The sequence below is a fragment of the Natator depressus genome, chromosome 2 (genome assembly GCF_965152275.1).
Source record: "Natator depressus isolate rNatDep1 chromosome 2, rNatDep2.hap1, whole genome shotgun sequence".
Lineage (NCBI taxonomy): Eukaryota > Metazoa > Chordata > Testudines > Cheloniidae > Natator > Natator depressus.
Window position 1 is genome coordinate 4,171,157 of NC_134235.1, and position 11,229 is coordinate 4,182,385.

The window sequence follows — 11,229 nt, forward strand, 5'->3', positions numbered from 1 at the left end:
TCTTTCGTAGATAGCCTGTAAAATCTCTTCTCCTTTTTCCCAGTGTTGTCTCTGCCTTCCTGCTTTAGAGAGGCAGCGTGTCTGTCTTTAGTCTTAGAACTGAGTGAACAGACTAGTTTTTCATCTTTGTTTCCCTTGTTGCAGAGTGCAAGCACGACTTCTGCTGCTGGGCCTGCTGGTGACCAAAATGAGCTCCTCACCAGAATAGGTAACCTGGAGGTGGAGAACCAAAATCTCCGCAGTGGTAAGTGAGAGATCTCCAGCAATAAAACACATTGGACTTAGGCAGCTAATAGTAGGCACATCTTGCTGACTACTCAGTGTAATGTTATGAAGCCTTATGAATTGTGTGTATTTTGTTGGTGGTTTTGTTAACATTGGAGCAAGGATGTGTCTCGAGTTGGGATAGATGCAGTTTGCTTGGTAGCCTGCCTTGAGTGAAATCAGACTCATCCTGACCCAACCAAAGAATAATTGCTGCATCTTCTGTCATGTGTTGAACCAGTAAGATGAGAGAGTTCTTTCTCCCTTTTCTAGTTGTTGTAGATCTTCAGCTGGCCATCTCCAAGCTGGAAACTCGCCTGAACACACTAGAAAAATCCTCCACCTCTCACCATCCCTCAGCAACGCCACCAACCCAGGTAATTGACTCCTCAAGGTGCCAGGTCAGTTTAGAATAGTTCATGCCACCTACTAAGGAGAAAAGCGATCTCACTTCATGTGTAGCTCACGAAAGCTTATGCTCAAATAAATTTGTTAGTCTCTAAGGTGCCACAAGTACTCCTTTTCTTTCTCCACAAGTGCTAGCCAAGGCCTCTTTAGCAGAGCCTTCTAGAGCTGCTCTTTCTTCCTCATATCAGCCCAAGTGCAGATGCAGAGCACGGATTCTCCTGCTTTAGGTCCAGTGAAGAGGATATGTGATGGGCCAGATCCTCAGCCAGGACAAATCTGCAGAGGTCCACCAAAATCTGTGATGCTAAGCCAGTAATTCACAGTTGTGTATAAATGGGAGCACACTAAGTAAACTAAGGTTCTTGGTACCTAATAAGTATATAGCAAGGAGAGACCTATATAGATGGACAGACTTGGGGACCTATTGGTTCTCACATGCAGGAAAAAGTAATATCTCTGGGAGTTGAGTATCCTGTACCCATTGCATCTTGCCCCAGTTTGGAGGATGCATTGCAGACCTTCAATTGAACTAACTTTTGCCCCATGCTTAGTAAATAATAAAACTATTTCCCCATGCTTCTTTTTCCCCCCTACTGTTACTCACAGCATCTTGTCAACTGTTGGAAATAAGCCATCCTGATTATCACTACAGAAGGTTTTTTTTGCTCCTGCTGATAATAGCTCTCCTTAACTGATCACTCTCGTTATAGCTGGTATGGCAACACCCATTTTTTCATGTTCTCTGTGTGTGTATGTATATATCTATCTATCTATCTTCCTACTGTATTTTCCACTGCATGCATCCGATGAAGTGGGTTTTAGCCCATGAAAGCTTATGCTCAAATACATTTGTTAGTCTCTAAGGTGCCACAAGTACTCCTTGTTCTTTTTTGCCCCTGTGTATTCTATTCTATAAAGACTCTTATCAGTATCTAAGGGTATGTCTACACAGCCAAGAAAAACCCGTGGCTGGATTGTGCCAGATGACTCTGGTTTGTGCTTCACAGCAATGAAACAGCCCCACAAACCAGAGTCATCTGGCACAATCCAGCCACGGGTTTTTCTTGGCTGTGTAGATGTATCCTTAGCCTGAGCCCCGTGAGCCCGAGTCGGCTGGCACAGACCAGCCAGGGGCTTTTCTTGGCTGTGTAGACATACCCTTAAAGCCCCTTCCAACAGGGCACTGAGGAGAGTGAGATTAACCTACGTAACGTGCTTCATTCTCTCTCCCTCCCTTGCCTACAGGAAGAATTGTTTGTGCGCTGGAGCGATTTGTTTTGGGGGTTATTTTTAAGTGTACATGTTGCTATGTTGCTTAGAGAAGGCAACATGTAGATGTATGCCTGGCATTTAGGCTCTTTTAGATATGCTGGGCCCTGGGCTACTGAGTGCCTTGAAGAGAAGGACCAAGCTCCTGGCTGCATGACTTTGAGCTCTTGCCTTTGGATAGTGGCGTAATCCTGTTTTGGCAAGTCAGGTCACAACTGCGACGGGGGGTGGAGTTTGCTGCCTTGTTTTACACTTGGATTTATTTTCTCCCTTTTTTTTGCCCATTGCTTCCGTGAAGCATGTCACCCCAATGAAGAAGGTGGAATCACCTGCTGCTCCCCCAAAGAAAGTAGAACTCCCTTCTGCTCCACCTGCAAAGAAAGTAGAACCATCTGAGGCTGACGACGAAGATGAGGATGACGACATTGACTTATTTGGCAGTGGTGATGAAGAGGAAGACCAGGAGGCTGCCAAAGTTCGGGAAGAGCGACTACGCCAGTATGCGGAGAAGAAGTCTAAAAAGCCTGGCCTCATTGCCAAGTCTTCCATCCTTCTGGATGTCAAGCCTGTAAGCAGTTTAAGCTATTCCTTACCCAACTGTTGTTTTGGCTCTAAAGTGGGGTGCCTGTACTGAGATTATGGTTGTAAAATTGCAGGAGTGTGTGGGTTACATCTAATTGGCAGACGGCAGCTGCCCCATGTAGATCTGGTCCACAAATTACAGAACCTATCAGCATGCAGTTGTTTGGATCGGCATTGAGCATTGCATGATGGGAGCAGTGAGCTGTTCTGCTCCATATTAAAGGTGGCAGTTGCAGACGTTCTATGGGCTGCAGCTTGACCACCCCTGGTTTGGAAGACCTTTCTTCTCTTGGGGCTTGTTTACGCGGACAGTTAGAGTGTGGGAAGCTGGGGTGTAAATCTGTAGCCTGCTGTGAGCTATCTGGGCGGGTGGGCCCTGCTACCACACACTAAAAGTTCCATAGTGCGCTTGCACATACTGCTGTTTCAGACTTAGTGTGGGGCAGGCTAGCGTATTTGTACGTTCACATCCGGGCTTGCCACGCACAACATCTCTGTGTGGACAAGCCCTTGAAAAAATATGTACCTTTTAGAGCATGAATATAGGGAATAAAAGCCTGAAATACGAGCACCGATTAATAATCAGTAAAGCGCAAACTCTCTCAAGAGCACAAGGAAACAAAAGTGTACAGGATTACCCAACACTTGGGGCTAACTAGATAAGTGCTAAGTAGTAGTTTTACCAATTATCCAGGGCTTAGTTAGTTCCTGAAGCTGAAACCCTGAGATGGAAGAAGTGACATGTCACTCCAAGAACACTTCCCCCTAGGTATGCAGAATCCAGACCATCTGCAGTAACTTGGTCTCGCTTCATGCAGAGTCAAACTGGAGAGATGATTCCTCTGGGAAAGGCTTCTTTCGTCAAAGAAAGGACTCCTTAACAGAGACAGATGGCAAAACTGGACGGAAAGAGCTGAATACTGGAGCATCACTGACTAGCATGCTACCTAGCAAATTGGCATGGTACAAGTAGAATTAATGATTTTGTCAGTCTTGTTCTCTGCTAGTAGGGAAGAGTTCTGTCTCGCATCTCCTCGCTGCTTTCCTGATCGCAGCCCTATATGATAGTGTGTTAAACCCCTTGTTGCTGACTTTTATGTCTGGAATTGGAATAGGTACCACGTTGATCCAGTTCAGCTTGCATGGTTGAGGATTGCAGAGTCCACAGTCCTGATGGACAGTTCCACAGCCTAATATTAATGTAGGTAAACCTGCTGAGTTCCCTTTTTGTGCTTTGTTAGTGGGACGATGAAACTGACATGGCAAAGATGGAGGAGTGCGTCCGGTCCATTCAGATGGACGGCCTGGTGTGGGGAGCCTCCAAGTTGGTTCCAGTGGGCTATGGTATTAAGAAGCTCCAGATCCAGTGCGTAGTGGAGGATGACAAGGTTGGAACAGACATACTGGAGGAGGAGATCACCAAGTTTGAAGACTACGTAAGTCCTCCACTTGTGCCCTGCAGTACTTTCAAATATCTGGGCCCTTAAACCCACACCCCAGATTTTGATCCACTTCATGTGTTGGCAGCCTACTGTATATTCAGATTCTGCATCATCTAAACTTTCAAGGGTGGGAGAGGCCTTGACATGGAGTTTTTAGTCCCCATGTTTGTGAAGATAACCTTGAAAACATGAAGAGTATAAGGATGCTGTTCCAGAGCCTGCAGACAGCCTGAAGCCATAGCTTTGAGGTGTGACCCTCCCTTGCCCTTGTACTCATTGGGGTGTCTAGCTCCTGGTGCTTAGTGTGTTGATGGTTCAGGGACAGCAGTTCACCATTTTGTTGATTGTTTTAGCAGATGGGATGGAACATGAATGTGGGGTGGAGTGAAGTCTACGGCAGAGGTGGAATTGGAGCTGCTTGGGTGGGGAAGAGAGAAGACCTACAAGGATGGGGACAGGGAGAAACAAAGGGCAGAAATAGTGGCAATCCTGAAGGCTAGTTTTTTCCCACTGACTGGTGCTGAAGGTGATAAGGCGCACTGACAAATATTAACATAGTTAATTTACTACATAAAGGCCATCTCCTACCTTTGATCTGTGCAAACTACCCTTTCACATCCGTGGGAGGTTGCTGTGGATTCAGGGAAGTATGTAGTCCTAAAACTCTGTCCTAGCCCATGGACCATAATTAAAAATGGAACTTATCCCCTTTCTACAGGGTGAGTTTGAAACCAGTTTTAATTTGTAAGCTGTTTGGGGTGGGAACTTTTTCTTGCCATTCGTACAGTCCCTAGCACAATGGGGTTCTGATCCTGATTGCCATTAATATTTATATAAGCCCCCAATCTTAAAATATGACCACTCACAGGACTAATTTTTGACTGATTAAAAAATGGTCTTTTAATAAAGGATTGTGCTTTCTAAACTTGGGGCTGGTTAGGGCAAACTTCTTCTGTAAAGAGACCGCCCCAGGAAGTGTGCTTTCTGCGCGTCTTAAATCCCTGGAACATGTTGTCTGATCTTTAACAGCACTTTTTGCCCTATTTCAGGTGCAGAGTGTCGACATAGCGGCTTTCAACAAGATCTAAGAGTGAACGTTTATCCTTTCTGGAACTGTAACTAATAAAAGGTCAAGATTTTGAGTGCAGATGGTGTGCGGTGTCTTTCCTTACAATGTGTGCCAGTTGCACAGGGGATCAGAAGGTGGTAGCCAACATCCCAGGAGTCTCTTGTGCATATTGCTTACAAAACTGCAAAATAGGGGAAAGCCAACTATCATCCCCAATGTCATTGACAGGCTGGTATCCCAAGGGGTCCTATAAAATAGCCCAGCGTGAACAGCCACAAATACATCATACATGGCTGTATTTCATGCTTCCACTTCACCCAAGCAGGGGTTAGGACCCCATTGTTTCCCTTACACTTAAACCCAGTGTACAAACATTAGGTTACTATGTAAGGCTTGTAATTTGTATCTTCCTGAAGAATCTAGATTTATAACTGTTAAATATTGTGCTGAGCCTTGGCCATGAAACAGTGAAGGGTTTTTAGGGTTTCATTTATTTAGAGCTGCTAAAAACAGCTCTAAGTTCAGAAGTGATGCTGGCTTGTTAAGTAACTTTAAAAAGTGGCTGCCTTTATTCACATTAGCTGCTTTAATCATGTTTTGTTTTAATCATGTTTTTTTAAATCAAATCATCTTTAACATGAAACTGTCCCTTGAATGTCCCTGCCACCTGCAGGGGTCAGGAAGGCACACCTCCCCTTATGTCCTTCCTCTGAAGCATCAGGAATGGCCCAGCTGGAGATGGGACATTGGGCAGGGAAGGCCAGGGCTCTGAAGTGGCACTGAGAACTCTCTCGCCTGGGTGCATGGCTGACTGGTTCTTGCTCACTTGCTCAGGGTCTAACTGATCGCCACATATGGGGTTGGGAAAGAATTACCCCTGGTCAGACTGGCAGCAACTTAGGGGTTTTTCACCTTCTTCTGCAGCACGTGGGTGTGGGTCACTTGCCAGGATTATCTGGGTATATCTCATTTAATCATTGCCCTGCCATTGCGAGGACCTTGGGCACTGGTGTACCTCGGTTCCTCTTATTCTTTGCCTGTGGCACATAAGTCTAGTCTCCTGTGGGCTTTGGTCTAGTTTCGGTTGTTGTGGTTAGTGTGTAGGTGCTGAGTGGTGTTGGCGGCCTGTGAGGTACCAGAGATCTGACTAGATGACCTAGACCAATGATCCTTTCTGGCCTTACACTCCAAGTATGACTCTAATTGGGGCTGTGTGTGATGTGAGGAGCAGAGACTCGGGTATCTGGGGGCTGACTGTCTTAGTGTCTGCATGGAAACTTTTTAAAGACACCTTAATAGAGGCTCAACTTAAATGTGTACCCCAAATTAAAGAACATAATAAGAGAACCGAAAAAGTGGCTAAACAACAAAGTAAAAGAAACAGTGGGAGGCAAAAAGGCATTCTTTAAAAAGTGGAAGTTACATCCTAGTGAGGAAAATAGAAAGGAGCATAAACTAGCAAATTAAGTGTAAAAATATAATTAGGAAGGCCAAAAAAGAATTTGAAGAACAGTTAGCCAAAGACTCAAAAAGTAATAGCAAAAAAAAATTTAAGTACATCAGAAGCAGGAAGCCTGCTAAACGACCAGTGGGGCCACTGGACGATCGAGATGCTAAAGGAGCACTCGAGGACAATAAAGCCACTGCAGAGAAACTAAATGAATTCTTTGCATCTCTGCTTTCTGTACATCTTAATTCTCTTCACGGCTGAGGATGTGAGGGAGATTCCCAAACCAGAGACATTCTTTTTAGGTGACAAATCTGAGGAACTGTCCCAGATTGAGGTGTCATTAGAGGTGGTTTTGGAACAAATTGATAAACTAAACAGTAATACGTCACCAGGAGCAGATGGGATTCACCCAAGAGTTCTGAAGGAACTCAAATGTGAATTTGCAGAACTACTAACTGTAGTCTGTAACCTATCATTTAGGTTCTGTATTATCAGCTATTATCATATCATCAGCTTCTGTATTAAATGACTGGAGGAGAGCTAATGTGATGACAATTTTATAAAAAGGGCTCCAGAGGTGATCCCAGCAATTACAGGCTGGTAAGTCTGACTTCAGTACCGGGCAAACAGATTGAAACTATAGTAAAGAACAAAATTGTCAGTCACAGATGAACATAATTTGTTGGGGAAGAGTCAACATGGTTTTTGTAAAGGGAAATCATGCCTCACCAATCTACTAGAATTCTTTGTGGGGGTCAACAAGCATGTGGACAAGGAGGATCCAGTGGATATAGTGTACTAAGATTTTCAGAAAGCCTTTGACAAGGTCCCTCACCAAAAGCTCTTAAGCAAAATAAGCTGTCATGGGATAAGAGAGAAGGTCCTGTCATGGACTGGCAACTGGTTAAAAGATAGGAAACAAAGGGTAGGAATAAATGGTCAGTTTTCAGAATGGAGAGAGGTAAATAGTGGTGTCTTCCAGGGGTCTGTATTGGGACCAGTCCTATTCAACACATTCATAAATGATCTGGAAAAAGGGATAAACAGTGAGGTGGCAAAATTTGCAGATGATACTAAACAACTCAAGATAATTAAAACCCAAGATGACTGCGAAGGACTACAGAAGGATCTCTCAAAACTGGGTGACCGGGCAACAAAATGGCAGATAAAATTCAATGCTGATAAATGCAAAGTAATGCATGTTGGAAAACACAATCCCAACTATACATATAAAATGATGGGGTCTAAATTAGCTGTTACCATTCAAGAAAGAGATCTTGGAGTCACTGTGGATAGTTCTCTGAAAACATCCAATCAATGTGCAGCAGCAGTGAAAAAAGCAAACAATGTTGGGCATCATTAAGAAAGGGATAGATAAGACAGAAAATTATCATATTGCCTCTATATAAATCCATGGTATACTCAAATCTTGAATACTGCATGCAGATGTGGTCACCCCATATCACAAAAGATATATTGGACTTGGAAAAGGTTCAGAAAAGGGCAAAAAAAAAAATATCAGGGGTATGGAACGGCTTCTGTATGACTAAGGATATCATTGAGGTCTATAAAATCATGACTGGTGCAGAGAAAGTAAAAGAGGAAGTGTTATTTACTCATAACACAAGAACTAGGGGCCACCAAATGAAAGTATTTCTTCGTACAATGCACAATCAACCTGTGGAATGCTTTGCCAGAGGATGTTGTCAAGGCCAAGACTATAACAGGTTTCATAAAAGAACTAGATAAAATTCATGGAGGATAGGTCCATCAATGGCTATTAGCCAGGATGGGCAGGGATGGTGTCCCTAGCCTGTTTTTCAGAAGCTGGGAATGGGTGACACGGGATGGATCACTTGATGATGTCCTGTTCTGTTCATTCCCTCTGGGACACCTGGCATTGGCTGCTGTCGGAAGACAGGATATGAGGCTAGATGGACCTTTGATCTGACCTAGAATGGCCATTCTTATTGAGAAGTAATTTTATCAATTGAAATAGTTAGCCTAACCTATAAGCAGTGCTGGTATATTAAAAAAAAACTTCTTAAAGCCTTCTCTTGGGACATCCTCATAATTCCTATGCAGTTAATTTACCCCTGTACCGACACAGCAGAACCAAAAGGATTTTGTAGAAATGTAGGTCTGGAAGGGACCTCGATAGATCATCTAGTCCAGTCCCCTGCACTGAGGCAGGACTAAGTATTATCTAGACCATCCCTGACAGGTGTTTAACTGATTCTTTAAAAACTTCCACTGATGGAGATTCCACAACCTCCCTAGGTAACTTGTTCCAGTGCTTAACTTCCCTTACAGTGAGGAAGGTTTTTTCCTAATGTCTAATCTAAGTCTCCCTTGCAGCAGCTTAAGCCCATTACTTCTTGTCCTGTCCTCCATAATTAAGGAGAACAATTTGTCACCGCTCTCTTTATAACAGCCGTTTATGTAAAGACTTATCACGTCCCCTCTCCGTTTTCTCTCTTCCAGACTAGACAAACCCTATATTTTCAGTCTCTCCTCATAGAGTTTTCTAGACCTTTAATCATTTTTGTTGCTCGTCTCTGGACTTTTTCCATTTGTTCACATCTTTCCCAAAGTGTGGTGCCCAGAACTAGATGCAATACTCAAGCTGAGGCCTTACCAGGGCTGAGTAGAGCGGAAGAATTACTTCTCATGTCTTGCTTATAACACTCCTGCTAATACATCCCAGAATGATGTTTGCTTTTTTTTGCAACAGTGTTACATGGATTCATATATAGTTGATGATCCACTGTAACCCTCCGATCTTTTTCTGCCGTACTCCTCCTTAGGCAGTCATTTCCCATTTTATATCTGTGCAACTGATTGTTCCTTCCTAAGCATAGTACTTTGCATTTCTCCATACTGAATTTCATCCTACTTACTTCAGACCATTTCTCCAGTTTGTTGAGACCATTTTGAATTCTAATCCTGTTCTCCAACGCGCTTGCAACCCCTCCCAGCTTGGTATCGTCCGCAAACTTCATAAATGTAGTTTCTCTGTTACCTAAATGAGCACGTCCTGTTGAGCTTGCCATGGAGGTGTGTCGGGCTCTTGGGAAATTTTATAGCTGCTGTATTTAATGAAGGGCCCCATCCTGACAGGTGCCAAACACCTGCATCTATTGATTTCAGTGTGGGTGCGAATGGGGGTGTTCAACACCTCTTGGCTTCATGTTTGTTTTTGCTGGAGAGCTTGTGTATTTGAAAGCAACGTTCGCTGTGGAGGGCAGCTTCGGGAAGGGTGTGTGGATGCTCTTGTCTCTTTTACTTCGGGATGCAATTCTGCACTGAAATCCAGTTGTGGAAACCGATCTGACCAATGATGGATACATTTGTGTTACTCAGCAGGTATCATCATGATCCACTGAATGAATGACAGTCTTACTCAATGCTCCTATCGAGCTCTGGCACAGGAGTTGCAGGGAAAGCTCAGAAAAGAGACAGAGGTGCAGGGAGAGCTCTGGGAAGCAGCAGAGGTGGGGGCTAATATATAGGATGGGGTCAGAATGCAGTGAAGATAAGAGGCAGGTATACTTCAGTCGATGGGTCTCAGTCCTGCAGGGCCTCGTGGTGACTGTAAACTCTCCCTTGCAGGGACTCCTCTGGTGCTTTTATATCCAAGTGATACTTCTCAAACGTAAAGGCAGATACACTCCATCTTCTGAAACAAAGCTCTGTGCGCTTATAACATTTGCGGATGACGCCAAGCTGAGAAGTGCTGCAAGCACTTTGGAGGGTAAGATGAGAATTCAAAATTAGCTTGACAAATTGGACAACTGATCTGAAATCAACCAGATGAAATTCAATGAAGACAAGTGCAAAGTACTTCACTTAGGAAGGAAAATCAAATGTGCAACTACACAATGGGGAATAACTGGCTAGGCGGTAGCACTGCTGAAAAGGAGCTGGGGGTTGTAATGGATCACAACCTGACGACACATCAACATGTGATCCAGTGGCAGAAAAGGCTAATATGCTGGGGCATAGTAAGAGGAGGGTTGTATGTAAGACAGGGGCGGTAATTGTCCTGCTCTGCTCAGTACCGATGAGGCCTCAGCTGGAGTACAGTGTCTAATTCTGAGCAGCACACTTTAAGAAAGAGGTGGACAAACTGGAGAGTCCAGAGGAGAGCGACAAAAATGATCAAAGATTTAGAAAACCTGAACGGTGAAGAAAGGGTAAAAAACTGGGCACATTTAGTCTGGAGAAAAAATGACTGGGGTGGGGGCCTGATAATAGTCTTCAAATGCGTTCAGGGCTGTTCTACAGAGGGTGGGGATCAATTGCTCTCCATGGCCACTGAAGGTCGGACCACAAGTAATGAGCTTAATCTGCAGCAAGGAAGATTTAGGTTAGATATTAGGGAAAAAATTCTAACAATGAGGGTAATTAATCTCCCATGACTTCTAGTGAAGGATGTGGGGGATCCCTGTTGGATGTTTTAAGAACCAGTTGGACAAACACCCGTCAGGATTAATCTAGGTGTATTTGGTCCTGCCTCAGCACTGCTGGGCGGGACTTGGCTTCTCAACATCCCTCCCAGCTCTGCATCCCTAAGTTTCTGTGAAGCTGAAACTAGACAAACTCGGACTGGAAATAAGGTGTAAATGTTTAACAGGTCAGCTGAGGAAAAACCTTACTCAGGGTCAGGGTGGACTCTCCACTGAAAATTTTTAAATCACAATTGCATGTTTTTGTAAAAGATACTTCTGTTCAAACAGGGGTTA

At 44.0% G+C, this 11,229-nt stretch overlaps 1 protein-coding gene across 6 annotated transcripts in view; it reads left to right on the plus strand.

Annotated features, from left to right (window-relative positions):
* EEF1D (eukaryotic translation elongation factor 1 delta) overlaps nucleotides 1-5,118 on the plus strand; it is a 37,664-nt gene extending 32,546 nt beyond the window's left edge. For all 6 annotated transcript variants that reach the window (XM_074943714.1, XM_074943715.1, XM_074943713.1 and 3 more), the window contains 5 exons: nucleotides 145-244; nucleotides 538-641; nucleotides 2,240-2,509; nucleotides 3,765-3,959; nucleotides 5,015-5,118. In XM_074943714.1, the coding sequence (XP_074799815.1) occupies nucleotides 145-244; nucleotides 538-641; nucleotides 2,240-2,509; nucleotides 3,765-3,959; nucleotides 5,015-5,053 (708 nt within the window). In that variant the 3' untranslated portion in view covers nucleotides 5,054-5,118. The remainder of the gene's footprint in view (nucleotides 1-144; nucleotides 245-537; nucleotides 642-2,239; nucleotides 2,510-3,764; nucleotides 3,960-5,014) is intronic.
* The last annotated feature ends 6,111 nt before the right edge of the window (nucleotides 5,119-11,229 follow it).